Source organism: Pelodiscus sinensis, chromosome 1, assembly GCF_052426305.1.
Source record: "Pelodiscus sinensis isolate ZL-2025 chromosome 1, ASM5242630v1, whole genome shotgun sequence".
NCBI classification, from domain to species: Eukaryota; Metazoa; Chordata; order Testudines; family Trionychidae; genus Pelodiscus; species Pelodiscus sinensis.
The window spans coordinates 7,510,097-7,533,043 of NC_143052.1; the positions used below are offsets into that span (position 1 = coordinate 7,510,097).

The 22,947-nt window shown below is 44.7% G+C and overlaps 1 protein-coding gene across 1 annotated transcript in view; it reads right to left on the reverse strand.

The window, feature by feature from the left end:
* EXOC4 (exocyst complex component 4) overlaps positions 1 to 22,947 on the reverse strand; it is a 637,711-nt gene that overhangs the window by 483,495 nt on the left and 131,269 nt on the right. Inside the window, exon 8 of the mRNA XM_075925646.2 lies at positions 576 to 721. Within this exon, the coding sequence (XP_075781761.2) occupies positions 576 to 721 (146 nt within the window). The remainder of the gene's footprint in view (positions 1 to 575; positions 722 to 22,947) is intronic.

The following is a 22,947-nucleotide window of genomic DNA, read 5'->3' on the forward strand; positions in this document are numbered from 1 at the left end:
GGCCGTTCTTATGTTCTTATGACATGCACAGCTCCCTGTCCTTGCTGCATTACTTCCCAGCCCCGCACCAACCTTCAACTGCTTCCCTCATTTTCTTCCTCTCTCATGTCCAACTCTTATTCCTACATTCCCTCCCACTTGCTTCATTCCACTCCACACTTAACTCCAGTTCTACTCCCAGTTTTTCCTTACAAAAAGCAACCTGATTAACTGCCTCATCTTTACACAAGGATCTGGTTTGTCCTGATCTCCTTTTCCCTAAGCAGCCCTTTGACTTTGTCCCTCGCCGGTGTGCTTTTGTCTTGGATTGTAAGCATGTCAGGGCAGGTGTGATCTCTCACTACATATTGCATAACACCTAGCTCAAGGAGGCACGGCCGTAAGTGAAGTCTTTGGAGGCTACGGTAGAGCAAACCGCGAAGCAGAAACTATCTCTGGCTCTCAGATGACAGCCGAGTTTCAGCTTTGCTAGCTCAATTCCATCTGAAGTGACTGCAAAGGTTATTAACGGCTAGTATCTGATGGTCCAGAGACAATCTCAGTATCAGGGACTGCTCTGGCGTCGTAACACTTACTTGAACAGAGGATTTTTAGGTCTTTGAGGTTTCTTCTTTGCAAAGAAAGCGGCAAATTCCCTCCCAGAGCTGGCATAGCTAAGTTGGGCTGATGGCTCTGAAGCAGTCCGAGTGTTCTTCATATCCAAGTATTCTGTCAGCAGCATCTGAGATCAGGGAGAAAAGTCAGGCAACATTTGAAATAGCACAATGATACACGTGCAACTCACAAACCCCAAGTGTCTGACGAGCACGCCACTGAACTAAAAAATGACAATTGGTAAAATTTTCAAAAGCACCTGTGTGATTTACAAGCCTAAATCCCATTGATTTTCAATTAATCTTAATTCTTAAGTAATTCGCCCAATTTAAGGCAACCATAAAAGCACTGACTACAATCCAGAAATTCTGCAAATGTTGTCAGATGCTGTCACCACGGATACAACTCCACTGATGTTAGCAGCATTACAAACCCTACTGTAGCTTGGCAGTTGGTGTTTACAGACCTATCATTACCAAGGTTATGTGTCACAGTTCTTAAAATACTAGCAGCATCCTGTCTAGACAAGACCTCCCAACACAGCTGACACTACTGATGGTGAACTGATTCGGCAATCAGGGGGTTGAAGGGTTACCAAATGTCAGTATAAACAAGGCTTTCAGATTATTTAAGATGAAGAAACTAGACACCCTTTCTCCCCTTCTGTTTATTTCCTATGTTTGGTTTGACTGTGCGAGCCCAGTGCTTCTGCGCTTCAATGTCATGTACCACACAGGGGGACACAATATCTCCCCCCAAAACACAGAAAAAACTCAATTCTAATGAAACACTGTCCATGATTGAATTATTTGTAAGATATTTTTATTTTTTTAACTCTACGTTTAGGGCATACACTACATCATCATATCCCTTCAAATATATGTACCACACGCCTAGAATATTTCAATAGACGTATTGAGCAGGAGAGAATGAAAGTGCTGTTCATTTATACAGCTGAAGCACCAATCTACATACTTCGACATTACAGGGATGGACACAATTACAATGACATGAGGAGAGTGCGCACACAAGCATGTCTAGTTGCCAAGAACCTTCGAATTCTCAACCTGGCTAGGTCACTTCATTTGCTGTAAAGCTTCAAGCTTTCCTGTCAGAACCTGTGAAGTGCTTGAACAAGAGAAGGAGGAAGGATGGTCCAATGTTGGTGTGTTTCTCTGGGGCTTGGGTTGGTGGTTGCCCCCGGGGGGGGGGGGGGGGGGACGACGACTTGAGCTCTCAGCCTCTGGCTCCAGGGACATGTACCTTATCCACTGTACCACTGGAAGAGCCCCCCAACCTCCCTCTCTTCAGAGCTCCCCTTATCCTTCCTGTGTTCTAAGGGGTGCCAGGTCTATCTCTCGCAAAGCTACCACCAGGTTCCCTAGCCCTACCTTCCAGGGGTGCCGGCTCCATCCCTTGAGATCAAGCTATGCCCACCCAGGCAGCTGCTTGGGGGCCCAACACCCTTTGCCCCAGAGATGGAGTTGGTTCCTGCATTAGTAAGGCACCATACGGGATACCCTGAAGGTAGGGAGGTCTAGAGGATAGGGCATTTGCCTGGATTGTTGAATACAGTTTAAAATTAATTTCCCCTCTCTTGCTGCCATCCCTTCACACTCAATTTGGGATCTCTGAGTGAAGCTGAGTTTTCTTCTGGACATCAATGATGGAAGTTTTACAAGTCAAAAAATACCCTCGATGAAATCTGCGTAACCACAACACCTTCAATGAAGCAGCGAAGATCTAGCTGTTTGGCCCAAGAACTACTGTGTAGTAAATAATTCCACTCATTATGCAGAAGAAGGATTACTCTTTAGCACATTCACTTTTACCTGTGTTGGTTCAGGCGGCATAAAGGAAGCTAACAGTTTAAAAAACCAAAAGCACAACAATAAACTTACTTTTGTCCTGCCTGAATATACACAGGCAGCTTTAAGTATTTGGGAGCTATTAGTTACACGTTTCACTCTATTATGAGTAGGCCAAACCCAATCAAAGAATGTGGAGTGTAATGAAAGGAATACATCAGTACTGTGTTCTCTATATTTAAACAAATCACTAAGAAATAATATCCAGGCAAACAATATCATGCCTCTAATTAGAAACAATCGAGAACTGCTCTAAAAGGAAAACACAATTAACTACAGGTAACTTGAGATATTTTAGGAACTGAAATCAATTAATACTGCACCTGAGAGAAGGCTTTTAAATGCAAATATGATTCTTGCCATATCAAAATTAATCACTACACTAAGGTTATTGTGGGTTTCTTTTCCAGGAATGAACCAGTGCCTCTCTATTCTCTGGATAGGCATTGGCTTTGCTTACTTGAATCAATAACTTTTAAATTAACTAAAGGTCATTTAAGATCTTTCCCAGGGGGGAACCCCCCCCCCCCCACACACACACACACAGAGCAATTTTGCTCATTTCATGGACACAATGTACTCATAACGGGCCCCATCATTTTGAAACTATCCTAAATCTAGAGTTAACGGGAGTAGATTACGTGAAGTGAATAATGCAGTGTTTTACTCAAAACTTACAATGGGTCAGCAAAGAATGAAACTAGGACCACAAAGTACTAGTCTGGCTACAAGACTATCGCCACACAAACACCAAAATGAATGGCAACATGGTTATACATTCATAAAGGGAAGTTTGAAGACAACCACAAACCATAAAGGGAAATAATATGTGTGGCTGTAATGTCACCTGAACCTACAGATTAGCAAAATGAGCTTTTTATGCATAAGATTGCTCCTTTGGCTTTTGGTTAATTTTATGGAGGAAAAGGGCTGGCTCTCACTCTGTACAGATACAGGCAGTCCCCGGGTTACGTACAAGATAGGGACTGTAGGTTTGTACTTAAGTCGAATTTGTACCTAAGTCGGAACTGGCATCCGGATTCAGCCGCTGCTGAAACTGACCAGTGGCTGACTACAGGAAGCTGCAACTGACCTCAGCGCTGCGGGGATCAAGCCGGCAGCACCCCAGGTGCTCTACCCCAGGTGTCCCCACGTCAGCTGCTGCTGAAACTGATCAGCGGCTGATTCCAGGAAGCCCGGGGCAGAGCAACTCTGCCCCGGGCTTCCTGGAATCAACCGCTGGTCAGTTTCAGCAGTGACTGACTTGGGGACGCCTGGAGCAGAGCAGCTGGGGTGCTGCCGGGTTGGTCCAGTAGCACCAAGGAGCGGCGCTGCGGGACCAACCGGCAGCACCCCAGCTGCTCTGCCCCAAGAGTCCCGAGAAAAGCCTGGTCTGCTGAGGGGGGGGCGCACTAGCTGCGCCCGACCCCCCACCCCCGCCGCCAGCAGGCCATGGAGACGCGGGCGGTGGGACCAAGACGCGCTGCGGTCCCGCCGCCCGGGTCCTCCATGGCTTTGCTCTGCGTCTCCCTGGTCTGCTGCCCCCTCCCCCCCCAGCAGACCAGGAAGACGCGGAACAGCTTTTCTCGCCCCGGAGGACGAGGGCGGCGGGACCTCGGCGCGTCTGGGTGGTCCTGCCGCCCGCAACCTCCGGGGTGAGAAAAGCCCGGTTCGTAAGTGCGGATCTGACATAAGTCGGATCCGCGTAACTCAGGGACTGCCTGTATTGAAAAACAGGTGTTTTATACCAACAGGCACACAGGAGAAACCACACTGGGTCAGACGAGTGCCCCTATGTGGTCCAATGTCCTGACTCCAGCAGTGAGATCAGTTTCTGAAGAGAAAAAGAAAAATCTTTAAATGCAAGTGACCAGCTATAAAACATAGCACAATGAGGACATGGACTTCCATTCCCCTGCAGGGGATTAGCTGAAGCCCTTGTAATTTTTAACAGAACACATGTTATTTTATATGCGTGAAAAAAAAAAATCTCTTTATAAAAAAATCTTATACAATTACTTGCCTCAGTAGCATCCTGCAGGATTAGACCCATAGGCTAATTGTACACTACCAACTTCTCAGTTTATCTTCATCCATCTCAACATCTTCTGCATGTCTACCACTTTAACACGTCTGACTGTTCTTCTCTACCCCACACCCCTCTCCACACAGAGCCTTCATAAAGCTCCATACTTCAGTGTCAAAAAAAAATATTCACCAGGGCATGTGTACTTACAATAAAAGCCACGTCAGCTTAAATTTTTAAAATCAATGAAACCACATTTTTCTGCCTACCCAAGTAAATAGGAGCTTCACCACAGGATCATGTAAGGATTCCAGGATTTGGTCTTATAATATTTGATTAGTAGTTGCTAAGCCATCAATCAAAAACCTTGTTAGACATTAATCACATGCACACCTAGCAAGATTTATGAGCGACTATAAAGTCTGCAACATCCCATCTATCTATTAAAAGGACTTTTGACTTCCTGCTCAAGAAAAGGAGAATTCTGCGATCTGTGCATTACACTCGCATCAATTTCAAATCAACACATCGGCACAAGAAGGAAGCGAACACAGCAGTCCTTGTGCTAATTTATCTACTGTAGCTCTGACAAAGAATTTATACAGACCGAAGAATCTTTTATAAACGTAAGAGTGCTTATAGTTTGGGGCTTTATTGAACTGTCACAAAATACATATGGTCATATTGCCCTGTGCCATTTATCACTGATCTTTTAACAGTTCTCCACATACCGTGTGTTTGAACTGAAGTGCCATCTCCTTGGGACAAGAACCATTCTTCTTTGTATATCCCATATGGGCTGAACAAATCATTATCACATCCTACATCATGCAGAGGAAGGAGAGTCTCACGGATTAATGCCCACGGATTTTTCGTAAGACAGTTTGACTCATCACCTCTCTGTGTTGCACTTTCCCCAGGTGTAAAAACTGAGTAATAATACTTGTGTACCCCAAAGGATGATGCAAGGATGAAATCACCACATATGTTCAAAATGCAGTAGAACCTAAAATTACCAATAACCAAGTTACCAACTGACCAGTCAACTAAACACCTCATCTGGAACTTGAAGCACACAATCACGCAACAGTAGAGACCCCAAAAAAACCCAAAAAGCAAACATGACTATATGCTGTTAAATGTAAACTACTTTAAAGAAGATGTGATCATATAAAAGAAGCTGTCTGGCTTGTTTCATTTAAATTAAGATGAATTAAAGTAGCATTTTTCTTCTGCATAGTCAAGTTTCAAAGCTGCACTAAGCTAATTTTCAGCTGCAAACTGTTGAAAGAACCACTATAAAGTTTTGCTGAGTTATGAATATTTCAGCGTTATGAACAAATTCAATTCCCAGGGTGCTCATAACTCGGATGTTCTACTGTATTATTACTGTATAAGGCCTTTAATTGACATTCTGCTTGAAACATGAAAACTGATAGTCCCTACCTGTGTGTGCGTGTTTACATGCTATTTAAACATGCTAGCTGTGTCTACATTGGCAAGATTTAGTGCAAAATCTTGCCACCTGTCTACATTGGCTGTGAGTATTTGTGAAGAACACTGACGTTGTAATGTACAAAATCAGTGCTTCTTGTGCAAATACTCTGACACTCCCGCTCAGGGATAAGCCCTCTTGCGCAAGTATTCTTGCGCAAGAGGCCAGTGTAGACAGGCAACATTAATTTCTTGCGCAAGAAAGCCCAATGGCTAAAATGGCCATTGGAGCTCTCTTGCGCAAGACAGCGTCTACACTGGCACGGATGCTTTTGCGCAAAAGCACATCTCTTGCGCAAAAGCACATGCCAGTGTAGACGCTCTCTTTCGCAAATACTTTTAATGGAAAAACTCTTCCGTTAAAAGTATTTGCGCAAAATCTTGCCAGTGAAGACGTAGCTGCTGTGTTACAGGGAATGCCTCATCCCATGTTCCTTCACTGCCTGATTCTGGTGGTTCTCTCTCCATACCTGCCCTTGCAAATGGTTGCAGCTTCAGAGTCAAATTCCTAGCTAGAGTACACTGGTGTATGTGATGGAGGTATGAGGCACATTGGTATCTAGTAATGAGCTTCTGTTGACTTGACCAGTCCAATGTACCACAATTCACTATGGAATCTGAGAAGTATAGGAGCAAAAGGGACCTCGATAGGTCATCTAGTTCAGTCCCTTGCATCCAAGGCAGAACTATGTAAAATGTCATGATTTCTAGACCTTAAACCATTTATCTTGCTCTCCTCTTGACGTTCTCCAATCTGTCCATATCTTTAATGAAATGTGACATCCAAAACTTGACACAATAGCCCAGTTGAGCCGCCTCCTCCTCCACTCATCTGAAGAAGTGGGTTGTGCCCAAGAAAGCTCATGGTACTATATATATATATATATATATATATATATATATATAAATATAATTGTTAGTCTCTTCAGTGATACAGGACCACTCTAAGGCTATGTCTAGACTGCAAGCCTCTTTCGAAAGAGGCTCTTTCAAAAGAGAGCGTCTAGACTGCACGCGGAATTTCGAAAAAGCAAGCCGCTTTTTCGAAAGAAAGCACCCAGTGAGTCTAGATGCTCTCTTTCTAAAAAGCCTGTTTGCTTTCAAGAACGCCTTCTTTCGAAAGAGCACTTTCGAAAGAAGGCGTTCTTTCTCGTGGAATTAGGTTTACCACCATCGAAAGAAAAGCCACATTCTTTCAATTTAATTTTGAAAGAACGCGGCTGCAGTCTAGACGCAGGTGAAGTTTTTTCGAAAAAAGGCTACTTTTTTCGAAAAAACCCCTGAGTCGGGACACAGCCTAAGGGTGCATCTACACCGCAGGATTTAACTCAAAATAAGCTATGCAAATGGAGCTACATCAATTGCGTAGCTGATTTCAAAATAGCTCATTTCAAAATTGGAAGCATCTACACAGCACTTATTTCGAAATAAAGCATTCTTCCTCCTACTTCCCTTACTCCTCGTACAATGAGGCTTTTATGGGGTCTGGGAGCTGGCCAGGGGCTGTGCCAGGTGGAGGCAGCGCAGCATGAACTGCTCCCAGAGTTGGCTCCAGGACACGTGGAGCCACCTCCACTTGCACAGCCCTCTGCCGGCTCTGGGAGGAGCTCATGCCATACCGCCTCCACTTGGCCCAGCCCTTGGCCGGCTCTGGGAGCAGCTCGGACCATGAAGCCTCCACCTAGGCACAGCCCCCAGACACCGGTGACGTGGCACGAGCTGCTCCTAGAGCCAGACAGGGGCTGTGCTGGGTGGAGGCAGCTCCATGTGTCCCAGAGCCAGTAGTGTGATGTAAGCTGCGCTAAAGCCACCTGGGGTTGTGAACAACTGGCTGATCCTATGGCTCACTGAGCAGGTGGGCTTGAGAAGCTGGGCTGGAACAGGGCAGTCTTAAGTCAGGGGTCACCTGTAGTCAATTCACCTCATGAATTATTGGTTGCTCAACTATTCTATAGTCTCTGGGGGCGGGGCCAGCAGCCAGTGCATCCCGGCTTCACTCCCAAGGAGCCCCCTGTCGCCTTGTGTTGCTGTCTCTGATACAGGGGCAGCAGCATGGGGTGGCATCAGTTCCTGTCCCGTGGAGAGGGGTAGTGTTGAGATCACGGACCCAGTGCAAGCTGGAGCTGAGCCAGGCTGTCTGCCCACCCGGCTCCCAATACACTTTAAATGCAGAGCTGCAGTGGGGGTAGATCCTGGACGCCCTGCTGGCACAAGCCAGGACTAAGCCGGACTGCTAGCCAGCCTGCTAAAAAAATGTTTACTGGAGGGGCGGGAAGGTGGGAGTCTATAGCATTAACTGGTAAGCTTTCGCTTAATGGTAAATTAACTATACTACTACATCACTATAGCAGTCTTTGAAAGTGCTTTGGGTAATAGGGCAGGCAACAGACACAAAACCCCACTAGTCTAGATTGCAAGTGAAGTTGGATCACGCTGGATAAAGTGTGACACTGACAACGTGACTTAGAGATCTGGCCCAGTATTTTTAAAAGAAATTGCTAATGGAGTTAAAATGGAAAAACAAGTGGTAGATCTTCAGCAACACACTACTTGGAGCGGGTAATAGGGACATGATCTGCTTCGAACTTACCACTGCCTTTCAGCATGGCAGATGGTAGCCAATACTTACGCATGAGTAGCATTTATTTTTTGCAGAACCTTTCATACTAGACATCTGAAAATGTTTTGAAGAGCTACATTTTAACTCCAGAATTAATGAGAGAGAAAGATAAGGGAAGGTTATCCTGTGCAGTAACTGGAGTTCTTTGAGATGGTTGTCCCTGTGGGAGCTCCACCTTTAGGTGCACAGGACCCACTGCACCCATCAGTCGGAGACTGCTAGTAGAAGTGTCCTCCCAACTGGCTACGCACATGAGGCTCAAAGCTCAAGATGCTGGCTGTGTGTAATGCACATGCATGACCAGCCAGCTTATCAGTTCTTCTCTGATCTGGACCCAAGCAGAATCCGAAGCTGAACGCATCACTCAGAGGGCTGGAGCCCAATCCTCTCTGGGGGATGCATTTAAGCAAGAGCACTGAGTTTCTGTGTGTAGCTAAGAGGTCCACCATAGGGAACCCACATCTGCATAACAGATGGTTGATGAAGACCTGTTGATCTCCCCCTCATGATTGAAGGAGAAGTTTCTGCAGAGATTGTCCACTCATGTATTGTCTCCACTAGGGATATATTTGGTTATGAGGTGAATGTGCTGAGGGATGCACCATTCCCATAACTGTACTGCCTCCTGACAGAGCTGGCGAGAGCGGACACTGCTCTGCTTGTTGATGTAGTGCATTGCTGTCTTGTTGTCCACCAGTATGCAGACGGTATTGTTGCGTATTATCTGGGAGACGTGCATGCATGCATACTGGACAGCTCTGAGTTCGAGCAAATTGATATGTTTGCGTTGTTCGTCGGGTGTCCACCTGGCTTGGATTACCTGGTCCTGCAAGCGAGCCCCCTAGCCTGTTAGGTGGTAATTGTAAGTGTTGGGAGGCTCCATTGAAAGGGAACCTCTTTGCATACGTTGTAGGGTTGCATCCACCAGGTAAGAGAGGCTTTTATACCACATGGCATGTTGACAGTCTTGTTATGTGGGTGTACATGAAGCCTGTACACTGTCCTAAGCCAAGTCTGCATTGGCCTGACCTGCAAGTGTGCATAGGGCACTATGAAGGTGGCAGTTGCTATATGACTGAGGAGGCACAAGCACTGCCTGGTAGTTATACAGGGGCTGAACTGTGCCAGATGCACCAAGTCTTGAATCGCTGTGAGCCTGTGCTATGGAAGCGAGGCTGTGGCTGTTCTGTAGTCCAGGTGTGCCCCTATGAAGTCTAGTGTCTGCGTTGGGAACAAAACACACTTTGCCAGGTTTATGCATTGCCCGAATCTGTCGAATGCTGCCCTGGTAAATGTCACTGCCTGTTGCATGTGGTAAGGTGACTGCCCTTTGTAAGGCAATCGTCGAGGTAAGGAAAAATGGTGATCCCCCTTGTTCTGAGGTGAGCGGCTTCCACTGCTAGCACCTTTGAGAATACCTTTGTGGTGGTCAATATGCCGAAAGGTAGGACTCTTGACCGGAAGTATTGGTTCACCACTCTGAATCTGAGGAAGCATCTGTGTGACAGGTGTATTGCGATGTGGAAATAAGCATCGTGAAGGTCAAGGGTAGACAGCCAATCTCCTTTTTTGAGGGTAGGTATGACTGTGGCAAGGTCACCATTTTGAAGTGTTGATAACGCACATACCAATTAAGTCATCTGAGATCTAGTATAGGTCTCCAACTGTGATTTCTTAGGTGTGAGGAAATAGTGAGAATAAAAACTCCTTCCTTGCACTCAAAGGGCACCCCTTATACGGCTCCCAATTGCAGGAAACGTTGTGCCTCTTGTATGAACACAGCCTCATGAGAGGGTTCCCTGAAGACAGATTGGGATGGTGGTCGTGGGTGGGGAAGGTGGAAGTAAAGGGGATGATGTAACCTGTGTTGATTATCTCGAGAACCCACTTGTTGGTCGTAATGGGTCACCAGGCAGAATAAAATGCTGCTAGTCTGGAGCAAAATGTGGTGTACGGCTTGGATTGCCACCCTAGATGTATGGGGGCTGCCCAACCTTTGACCAAGACTTCAAAATGACTGATGTGCTGGAGCCTGTTGGGAAAAGAGTTGGTCTGACAATTTTTAAGTCTGGGTTGTCTTGAACATCGTCTGTTGTCATATTGTCTAATGTGGTTGAAAGGCATTGGCTTGTATCTATATGTAAATTGCCTATTTTGCTTCTATTGGCAGGAGATTGAATGCCAAGTGTGTGGAGAGTGACTCACGAATCTTTCAGGGAGTAAAGAGTCGTATTTGTAGTGTCTGCAAAGAGCAGGGACGTCTCGAATGGGAGGTCCTCGACCGTGCTCTGGACTTACTTTCCAAAAACCCTGACAGTTGAAGCCAGGACGCGCACCTCATCGCCATTGCAGATGCCAGAGATCTGGAAGCTGTATCTGTGAAATCGAGGGCAGACTGAAGTGCGGTTCTAGAAATCAGGGAACCTTCCTTCATCAGAGCTTTGTATTGCTCTCTTCTGTTGTCTGGTATCATTTCAATAGAAGTCTACAGTTGGTCAAAAATATGGTGAATATTTGGAAAGAAGCGCCGTGTAGTTGGCTATGTGGAGCTGGAGGCGGGCAGAGGAGTACCATCTCTTGGCCATGGCATCAAGCCTCTTCCATTCCTTGTCATACAGGGTTGATCGCATAGTCTGCTACTTACCACTCTGGTTTACCACCTGTAGCACTAAAGAGTTTGGAGAGGGGTGAGTCAAGAGAAATTCTGCACCCTTTGGGGCAACATAGTATTTTTTAATCTAGTTTCTTTGACGGAGGTGGAATTTTTGCCGGGGTTTTCTAGAAGAGTTTAGTTGGATCCATCAATGCCTCATTCATGGGTATTGCGATCCAAGTTGGCACCAAAGTGTGAACAATATTAGTCAGCTTGTTCTGTGTGTCAAGAGAAGTGGAGAGGGATATTTCTTGTTTGTTAGTTACCCTCTTAAAGATCCTAGAAGGACTTGAAATGATCCCCTGAAACCATAAGCTATGGGGCATAATCGTGTTTGCCGACAAGGATGGAGAGGAGTGTGTAGCTAGGAGGGAGTGGGCGGACTGCTCTGCCCCTGTGACATGCACATTCTCTTTGCCTTTGGAAAATTCAGACCTATCTAGCGAGTGTAGGCTGGGAAGGCAGAGGAGTGGTATTGGCATCCTGGCTGGGGAGGGGGCTGCTATCTGAATGGAGCCCCCTAGCCACAATATGGCCAATTTGGAGGCATGAGTGGTGGTACCCAGTGCTGCTGCCACTGTTGGAGTGGCACTAATTTAGGTGAGGAGGTCTTAGACACTCAAAGCTGAGGTAAATCTTCCTCCTCAGAGTCACTAACTTTTGCTGACACAGGAAGGAGTATCCAAAAAACAACATTTTGAGCTGGCTGGGGTGCCATCAGTGCCAAAGAGCGGGGTTCCCAGCACCGAAGCTACTGACAATTCCACACTTGTAGTGAACTGCAGGAGGAAAGGAGGGAGAGCCATTAATACCAGAGCACTGTGAATGACCAGTGCCGGTAGCACGTAGGGCACATTGAGCACTTCACCGGTCCCGGCTGCTCAGAGGGCGGTGTGCATGCCGGTGCCGGTGCCGGCATAGAATGTGGCATTACCGGCACCTGCTTCTTCACTGCCCATGTCTTCGCCAGTACTGTAGCGGCGGCATGATCCATTAGCTTCGCCATCCAGTTGCCTGAAAAAGGATGAGACCACTGCTTGTGCTCTCTGCTTTTATGAGAACCGTCATCAGAATTGCAAACTTCCCTCCTTGATAGAGTGCAGGGGCAACAGTGTCAGGTTTTGCGTTCGTCAGTTTCCTTGACAGGAACGTAGACCCTGAAGAAGCAAGAGACCTCTTCCTCGTGGAGGGAGATTTTCCGTTAGGTTTTGGGCTTACAGCTGAAAGAGCCCTTTTGTCAGCCTCTGCCTTGATGGACTATGACTGAGGGGTGAGTTAGGGAGAGAGTCCGAGGAAGGTTTCAAGGCTTTCTCCATTTGCGATATGCGGAGTTGAAGCTGTCTAGCTCTCTTTGTGCGCTATTCAATTTCGTGCAATGCTGGCAGCGCTCTGTATCATGGTCTTGACCCAGGCAGTGAACACACTGAGAGTGGCCATCTGCTACAGATATGGATAGACTGCAGTCTAAACACCTTTTAAACTCAGGGAAGCTGGGCATGTCCTGAGGAGTATAAACAGAAACAAGGCAGCAGCTATCAAAGCAGAAAGAGCCACCTGACAGGAAAAAAAACTTGATGTCGACTTCTGCTTCCTTTCTCTTTTTAAGGCTAAGTAAAGTCAATAAGAACAGAACTTGCTGAAAAGAACTTATCAAAATAGGCTAACAACACAGGTAAGTGTGAAAGGGTAACTACTCTGCTGCGACCAAAGCCAGCAGTGGTCAGAAGAAGAACTCAGGAGTCGGCTGGCTGCACATGCGCACACCACACTTCAGCCATCTCAAGCCTGAGCCTCGTGTGCACAGCCAGCCAGGGGGCACTGCTACTAAGAATCTCTGACTTGTGGGCGCAGCAGCGCTGGCACACCTAAAGGTGGGGCACCCACTGAGACACTCCTCGAAGCAGCAGCTGAGGCTACCATGAAAAAAGAATCAAGATTTCTGTTGAGATTTGCGACTAGCAAAGGTCAATGCAGAACATTTTGCTAGTAACAATCTTAAGAGGTGGGCAATTGGCTATTCGTGTAATTGATATAACTTGTATCGACTACATGATTAATCAAGGGAAGATGCTCTGTCCCGGCTTGCGCCGGGTCCAGAAACTACCCCCCTGCAGCTCTGCAGTTTAAATCTAGTAAAAGCTGGGCCCACCCTTACGACATTTAAAATGCAGAGCTGCAGCAGTCCCCGACCCAGTGTGAGCTGGGACCGAGCCAGGCTTGTTCAGTCCTGGTTCACACCGGGTCTGAGACCTACCCCTGCTGCGCCTGTAGCTGAGGGAGAAATCCCCCTCCCTTAGCCAGGTAGCTTCCTGGGAGGGTCTCATTAAGCAGCTGCAGGGCCACGCTGCCACTCAACTTAGAGAGAACTTTGGTCAAACACCACGGTCACCCACAAATCCTGGAAACTGTCAAAAGAAAATCCTTCATCTATGTTTCCAAGCCAAACTTATTGCACAAACTGTACTGAAGGTGAAGAATAAACGGAACTGAAGCTAAATATCCAAAGGACTGAGAATTAAACAGAAATAGATAGGACAAGGCAAACACAATAAGTCCAAGGGAGAATAAACAGAATATGTAAGATGCAGTGAAGACTGTTTAGTGCGATACAACCTGCTCCCATAGAATCCTCATGCTCTCCATGAAATTAACAACAACATGAAAATAAAAAAAAACTCAATTAATTTGCTCAATGCACTACCCAGGCCTATCATCATATAAGGACTAAACCATTTTTTTAAATAAACAAAAAAACAAAACCACTTAAGTAACAGAACGGCTGCCAACTCTACTGCATTCATTATCAATGCCAGTTCTTCAATTAGCACAGCACAGCCATTAGCATAGACCTGTGAATGTTTGTATATCTTGGAAGGGAATTAACCCCCCCACAAAACTATTTTAAAATTCAGTGCTTTAAAGGAGCTTTATTAGCTACCAAATCGTGCACTTATTTAGACAGCTTTGGAAGGCTTAATACTGAATCTTTATTTCAAAAGTCTGATGTGGCTAGTTTTTTTTCTGCACTCACCAAGAGCATGTAATATGGCCTTTATCATACATCCAACATACAGAACCACATTTGGTTATACTGTACTTTGTGAAGGGATGCATTGTGCATCTCACAATATTTTACCAAGTCACAAGTCTCCATACTTGTTAGCAGAACCACAGGAGAAACTTTCAGACCAGTGATACTAAGATCCCAGTTGTTCAGGAGTCAAATTAGCCATTAACATGCCCAAAAGAGCCACAAAAGCGTGAATCCATTATTTCATTTACGTTCTCTAATGTTCTCACAGAAAATGACTGACCAAGTGTTCTACAAAAAGCATCCTGATTGGTTAATAATTCAATCACACAGTGTTTGAATGTCACATGCTGTAGAATGCACATTCAAGAGCCATTGTGGCTCCCAAGCCTTAGTCTGAGTATCACTGCTTGAAGACACTCAACAGGACCTGTATTAGGTGCTAGTTCTTTTCCAGGCCAATAAGAACTCAATCTTCAACCAAGAAAGCAACTCTGGCTCCAATTAAAAAGAAAAACACTGCACAACTTTATATCCCAATTTACATATTGAATGTCCTGTACAAACTTTAACTAATTAACCATCACCACTTTGGTGAGAGATCATCCCATTTTACAGATTCTATGTAAACTCCAGCCCTCTATGAAAGCAGTAGCAAAAATCTCGTTTACCACAAGGCCAGGATTTCCCACTCTGACTCTCCTTGTGCTTGAGTGCTGCAAGGGGAGGGACAAAGTCTGTGTTCTACGGCTAGAAGAGAGGCACAAGACAAGGAGCTCCTTATGCTCTCTCCTCCCAACCTTTACGCACCTGTCAAGTGCCAGCTATTACAGTTTTCATCTTAATAGAGGTAGGTTAACAGAGAAGATATGCAGAGGCAAAGGGTGAGCTACTGAAAGCTACCTCACCAGGTAAGCCTGACGAATCAGTTTCTATAACAGCAGGGGCTATACAGTGATTAGTGCAGGGTGGCCTCTTTCCCAAGTCATGGGTGAGTATTTGTGCAACAGTCAAGTTAAATTTTTAATATGCACTTGATTTACAAAGATACATGGTCAGCCACTTCAGGGATTACCATATCCTTCATAGTACAATTTATGCAGCGAGCTCCATAGATGCATTCACTGAAACATGAAGATTGGTTCTTCTCCTAGCAAGGCCACACGTACACGAATGTCTGTCTCTCTCTCACTCTCCCCTCTGGCCCTCTTCTCTCCATTTCCCCCACCCACAGTTCTGCTTTTATGCAAAATAAAAAACAGATTGATAGCGTATTTCTTTAAAGTGCCAGGAGTGAAAATTGAGACTGAACGCAGAATGAGTTTAAATTTTCCCTGCATGTCAGCTGTTCTTTAAATAAAGATTATTCTAAAAGAAATTATCCAGTATTACAAGCTGCTTTTTGCCACTGGGCCAGAAACTGAAAACAAGGAGAGAAAAAAATAAATCAATCAGGGATACTAATTTTCTTGAAACGTAAGCAAAACTTTAAGTTAATGGGAATCACACAGCTAAAAAAAGGGTACAGTCTTGAAAACGTACCACTCATTACTAGCACTGAGGGCGGAAAAGAGCAACTCATGCTGCTTTTAGGGCACATACATTGGTGTATGACTATTATTCTTTTGATTGTTAGTTATTCAATCTTGAGTGTCTCTGTTGCAGTTAAGGGGGATTTATACAGGTTGAACCTCTCTAATCTGGCACGCTCTGATCCAGCAACCTCCGTGGTCTGGTACCATCTTAATTAGCTGGATGTCCACTTACCATGGGTGTAGTCACATTTCCTGCAGTCTCACGAAGTTTGTTTACAGCCAACAACTTCTAAGAGCCCAGTAAGCAGTGAAAGTGTTGGTAATGCTACTAGACCATGTTGCTCTCACAGACCTCAGAAGCTCAGAAAATTCTCCAGTTTGGCACCGAGAGTGCAAGACCAAAGAGGTTCCACCTCTACAATTTACTAACGTTTACAGTAGGAGTGCAGGTGACCAGCATGTCCACAAAGAGGTGCAAAAAAACCAACGGGCATCACCAGGAGGTCATTAAGTGTTGTGTAAGCAAGTGTATTTGTAATGAGTAAAAACGTGTGAACTTTCAACATGACTAAACTCACCCTTTTTCACGCAACATAAAAAAGTCAACCAATATGCAATGGGGCTGGACAGGCAGTAGAGTGTAGAATTTGACCTCATCGTTATAATCAGTGAACATTTCTTTCAACAATATACAAGCCAAAAACAGGGTGACCAGATAGGAAGTATGACACTCAGGACACTTACTTTTCAGAAAGAGGGGGGAGGGTATTGGTGCATATATAAGACAAAGCTCCTCCTGTCATGACATCAGGTAACCCTAGCCAAAAAAGAATCCAGCCAAGTCTCCCAAAGACACATTGGCTCCACAGTATTTACATGAGTAAAAACTAACTAGCAGTGTGTATTTGGTCAACTTAAGTCACCTCATACATCACTGGATACATTAGCGAAGGCCATCTAATGCATCTAGTTGAGATATTTTCTATACAGCCACTTTCCATAGTGAGACTAACTTAATTTCTTCATTAACAGCTACAGTACATAAAATGACCAGTGCGACAGCTCAACCAAAATACTGTAAGAGTTGCTTTACTCTCCAGAAACCGGCACATACAACACAGCAGCAGCAGCCACCAAGGGGAGAAGACAGCATGCTGTTCAAATATCAACTGTGTTACCTCATAGGTAATATGGTACATTTCATGTATTTCATGTTTTCAACTAATTGCTTAAGACATCCTGCTACAGTGAAGACAGTAACAGTAGTGTGCCCTCAGTTTTCATTAAATGCCAGCTCTTAATAACAGACTCCAAAAGGGGCTTAATTGCATTTACTCCCAGCTCCTGAACTTTAAAAGTTGTTAATCAGATTTCTATGTAAATGGAATGACGATTAAAGGTTAAGTACAGGTTTCTGAAATTTCAGAAGTTGAAGACGTATTGCCCTTAACAGGAAAAAGAAACTATCAGACTTGACAGGAACTAAACATCTTAATTAAATGCTGAGAAGTACAGTACTTATTTCTATGTGAAGTTTTATTTCCAAATGTCAAACTTAATCAGGCACTTGACTGAAAAACGTGCAATATTCTGACAGCAAGTAGGGGGAGGAAGACTTGGATTCTTTTCTGTTACCACCTGCACATCCCAAAAACTCCTTTTGTTTCTTCTCAGGATTGAATCCCTATCAAGTCACCGCCCCAGAGCATCACAGAAGAGCGTCTTGCACTTGGAGAGGCAGACTTGATATTTCAGTTCAGAAACATGCCAAGATGTTTTCCAACATACCAGTGCTTCCCCTATAAATTCACTATCCCTGGAAAGCAAGTGCCATGTTGACAAGCAAACTTGGAAGGCTCTCGTAAATCTGACTCATGGATTTTATTCTCCCTGAGCGTATAGCTCAGCCGTGGCCAACTCGTGGCTCGCAAGCAGCATGCAGCTCTTCCCCCTCCCCAGGTGTGGCTCTCCTCTTCCCCCACCCTCCGCGACTCATAAAGCTGCCCCCATGCCCCTGAAAATGGCTCCCTGTGCTCATGGGAAGCCGTCCGGCATGGCAGCCATTAAAGATGGCATCGACGGGACCCTGATGTGGCCAAAAAGCCTCTAAATGTGCCTTCATAAGGGCAGTCCTTTTTTTTTTTTTTCTTTTTTGCTTGACAACTTTGTTTGTGCTGGATCCACTGATGTCTTGGCTCTTTGTCCGGAATGGGTTGGCCACCCTTGGTATAGCTCATCAATTACCATCTGAGTCAAAAGTAGGGCTGTAAAATCCAGTTTAATTGGTTATCTGGTTAAACGTTGTGTTTAAGTGGTTAACCGATTATGGGGGGAGAGGGAGGGGCATGCAGAGGGGCTGCCCCAGCCCCTCCAGTCCAGTCCCCCACCAGTTAATTGGAACTGGTAGTTACCACCCATTAAGGGTGATGCTTATCAGTTAGCCAGTTAACCTTTCACATCATCTAGTCAAAAAGCTTAAAAAATTATTTTGGGGGGTGAATTTAGTAGGTCTGAATGGTGCTGAAATGGCTGTTTGAAGCCCTGTGTTTAGCCACAAGGAGAAACAAGGCAAATTTCACACACTACCCCTGAGAGGGTAGGAAAGCCCTTCACTCTTTGGTTTCCCTTCTGGTATTGCCAGTCAGGGATACAATGCAGAACCATGCATTGCAAACTCATAGTTGGACACAAGTACAGCCTGCTAGCTAATATACAAGGCAAAAGTGTCTAGCTAAAATCCTCACCTCATTGCAGTTGGTGGAATTTTTACAACTGATTTTACCTTGTCTATTGAATTTATGCCGATGCTTATACTGACTGTGTTATCAGTCCACACACTTTACAGTTACATAGCAGGCTGTGTCAGCTGTGGCAAGCACTGGGGAAATTCACGATCACTAGTGCTTTTTAGTATATTACATAAGAAGTCTCTGAGTTCTGAGAGAGTTCAAGTCCAACGCGTTGCCTCTTTGCAATGAATTTTGGCCACAGACAACAACATTACCAGGTGGACACTGAACAGAGAACCTTCAGCATCAAAAACTCAAATGCCAATAAACTGTGTGGTACTCATAGCAGCTGTCAATCCACCATGCTAAAGTGTTGAGAGAAAACTGTAAAGCCCATGCAGCACCAAAAATCATATTCATTATATTTACAGCAACCAAAAGCATGCTGGATACTGTACAGCGTAAAGAGAAAATACTGAGGACCAGTGTCCCCTGTAAGCTGTGCACTTGGCAACCCTGCAGGAGACAATTAAATGCTGCCCAGCTCATTATGAGAGAGCCCACATCCACACGCAGCTGGCAGCATGTGTTCCTACTTGTGGTGCACATAAAAAAATTGATTCCACAATGGATGGAAAAAATAAGAGTGAACATTGCTGAGCATCCCGCCCTGAAGCATTTGCCATCATATTTGAGGTGCAACATCAAGTAGTTTTAATCAGTAAGGAAGTAGGCTAAATAAGGAAAGACAAATCCCACCACTAATCCTGTTCACGTTCAGACCCCTCCATCTCCTTTTAGGCCCATTACAGCACTTCTGCCTGGAGAATTCAAAATGGCAGGAATGGGAGGAAACACTTCTCCACCTACCAGCCAGTCTCAGAAAGGGACACTACCCGAGGAAGCGCTCACTAAACAGGAACTTGAAGGATGAAAAATGATTGAACAAACAGTAAGTTGATTTGTTATTGATAAAGAGCATCATTGCTGCGTCCTGTTAAAAGCCTACCAGTCGGACCTAACAAGAGAATGCTTACGAAGGCCCATTACAAAAAACCCTAGATAGAATAAGTGTGTATGTAGTATCTAGCTATGTTCGTCAAAATTAGTTGGAGAAAGACGAGGTCTCAATCTTTTCAGAGGCTGCCTCTTCGTAATGAGATAGAGTGCCAAAACAACGCTCTTTAACAAGCGCCACACATATGAAACACCATTATTTTCTCTTCATTCACTAGCTCAGGGCTGTTATTCGTAGCTGTATTAAAGATGTGAACGTATCAAGTTGTGCCCACAGGCAAAACCCTTAGCAAACAAAACACACCTCTGAAAAAACAGCCATGCCAAGTCACAAGGGAGAGTTTTCATCCCTGACCTTACTAACACAAAGGACAGCAGGCCTGGACTTCTGTCAGAATAAGTCTAGTGACCCCAAGAGGCTGATGTGATGGAACTTTCCCCTTCGACACCACACAGCAGCCACAATTTCAGACACGGCCCATAAGGTCAGCAGAATCTTAGAACTCTGCAGAGCTAAAGAGCAATTCTCTCTCAAACTCACAACAAATGTGGTTTTCTAATCTTGCTGTTGTTACGCGAACCAAAGTTCAGGATCACTGCAGAGATGTTAGCAGCAATCTGACTTCCCCAGCTTTTGAGACCAAGCTAGGAATCCCACAGTTTACAAAAAAGCACCTCTGAACTAATGCCAGTAAGGAACCTGTTTTTTGAGAAGCCTGCTAGTCTTACAAGATATTAGTAAGACACTAAAGCCAGAGGGGGGAGCTCCTAGCAAAGAGGAGATTCACATTTTCAGGCTGGGGGGGGGGGGGGGAGATTATCAAAGTTTGAAACTGTTCAAAGCTCTTGTGTACTAGTCATTTCTTCCTTCAGGCTCCCTATCCCTTCTGTCTTTTATGCAGTACTATGAAAGGTGCACCAAAATGCCAGTGTTAAGCGGATTATTATGTTTCCAAACATGCTCTATTACAGTAGACGCTTGAATGTCTTTCTGCATCAGGGACTCTTTTTCTCCTGCTTTCATCAGCTTATCAAATGAAGCTCAACAGTAACACTTGCATCTAATGATACTGGGGACCTTGCAATGGGATTAGGAAAAACATTGTTCGTTTCAAGGAGGTGTGTGACCTTGAAGAGATTTCTCACTCGGTTCTTTGAGCAGACCCACCATGAAGACTGAATGGAATTCTTAATGGGAAGGGGACGGCATCCATTCCTGGGGCAAATTCACCTTTATCTAGTGAACAGCAGCTAGAAATACTAATTACGTGCTAGAATGCAGCTAAGAACTGAAGGAGCAAGGGGAAGCCTTCTAAAATAATTTAGTGTGTTTTGCAGATTTGGGCCAGAGAGAAAAAATGAACAACAGTCTCTTTTAAGCATCACATTTCAGATTTAACCATTTGCATCAATGTATCTGTGCCTCCACCAGTTTCCTTTACGAGACTTCCAGTTCTGCTTCTCTAAATCCCCGTCTTGATTCAGCTAGACACACAAGACACAAAACAACATCGATATCAGCATGAATTTAGTGCGAAGTTTGCAACACATGCAGCAACGCCAGCTGCATCCAGCTGCCTTTGCCTAATGAGTCAGTGCCAGTCATCCGTTCGTACACACGCTTTTTACCAACAAGTTTGTGCCAACCAACACTGCTCCGTGGGATGCTAAGAAAAGCCTAAATCCAGACTCAAAACGGTGAGACATTGAACACCACTCAATTTCCAAATGACTTCATTGGCAGGAAGGTGATTTGCTGCACGCTACATAATGCACTTCACAAGAAGTACAAACAACCACTGTGTAACTCAGTAAGAGTTCGTAGATCATACGGTGAGCATTCCATCATGGCATCATGGGAGTGGAAGGGACCTCAAGAGGTCATAGAGTCCAATCCCCCACACTCATGGCTGGACTATCCATCTGCAGAGCTCAGCTGAGAATCCAATTATTTTTGAGAAATTGTCTCCAGTTAGATCCATAACCACCACTCTTGTTTTCTCAGAGGAGTTTTGGACTCATCAGCCAGTAAGATCCCAGTTTAGCACACCTCGCACTAACAGACTGCATGTTCCTAACAGCACCCTGGACTTTCTACAAAGACTTTCAACCAAGTGGAGATACAACACCACTAATTTATTTTTAAACATGGGTATTGCTCTGACAAATGAAGGAAAAGTCTGGTGGTACACAACATTGCAACCCAACAACTAAAAAGTCATAAAAAAGTGCCGGGCTATTTTTAGTGTAAATTAATCTCATAGGATAGTAGAACCAAATATAATAATTAAAACCTGCAGTGTCATTCTGATACTATAGTTTGCATTCTACCCTGTATGGCATGGGTAGGGAACCTTTTTTCGGTCAGGGGCCACTAACCCACAGAAAAAAACCAATCAGGGGCCACACACAACTGAGAAGCAAAAAAATAACAAACCCTTACTGACATGACCCCCCACCGAGAAGGAAAAAGACACTCCCCACATTCCCTTCACACACCAGAGCTTGGGGGGACCCAGGCCAGTAGATTTTGTATGCTCTAGCCCCACAGCAGGACAAGAGGAGGGGATGGAGAGCCAACACATGCTACCCAATACGGGAGGGGAGTCCTGAGACTCAGGGACCAGATCCAGCAAGATGGGGGCCGCATCCAGCACCCAGGCCTTAGGCTCCCCACCCCTCCTATAGGGGATTGTATACCAGTGATCTTTCTTTCTCTTGGCTATGTTACATTCTCTATTTAATTCACTTCTGAACCTGAACTTCAGAGAAAAAGGGTGAGTTCATTTATCCAGAGTGCTACATAATTCTCCCAATCACTACAGTATTAAGGGAAACAATTGTGGTTTGCTTCCCGTAACAATACATAAAAACATAAGGCTATCAAAGCCAAGTGACCTCAGTCTCTAGGAAGCTACTTACCATTTAAAGCTGCTTTTTACACTACGCAACATTCTCATCACCTAATCTGTAAGCCCATCTTTCATGGCCCAACTGCGCTCAACTAACAAATGCAGTTCAATAATGCCATTGAAGATGCACGGTACTCTGAGTTTAGTTATACTGTGAAACATTGAATTTATACAAATATTATTTTAAAGATAAAATATGGACTGAGTTACCATTGTAGACAAGAGTAATGAAAACTGATGGGAAAATGAACAGACAGCAAATCTGCATTAACTTATCTGTTTCAGATAATTACTTGTGAGTTTTTTTAAGACATTTGTGACTCACAAGGGAGTCTGAATTTATTGTCTTCTTCAATCTAATGTTGTTGGCAGCTATAAGAATCACTTATTTATTGACGTATGACAGCAATTTATCTTCAGTGGATCAAATGCAGAGATTTAAACTGTTTTCCCCTCTTTTGGCGAGAA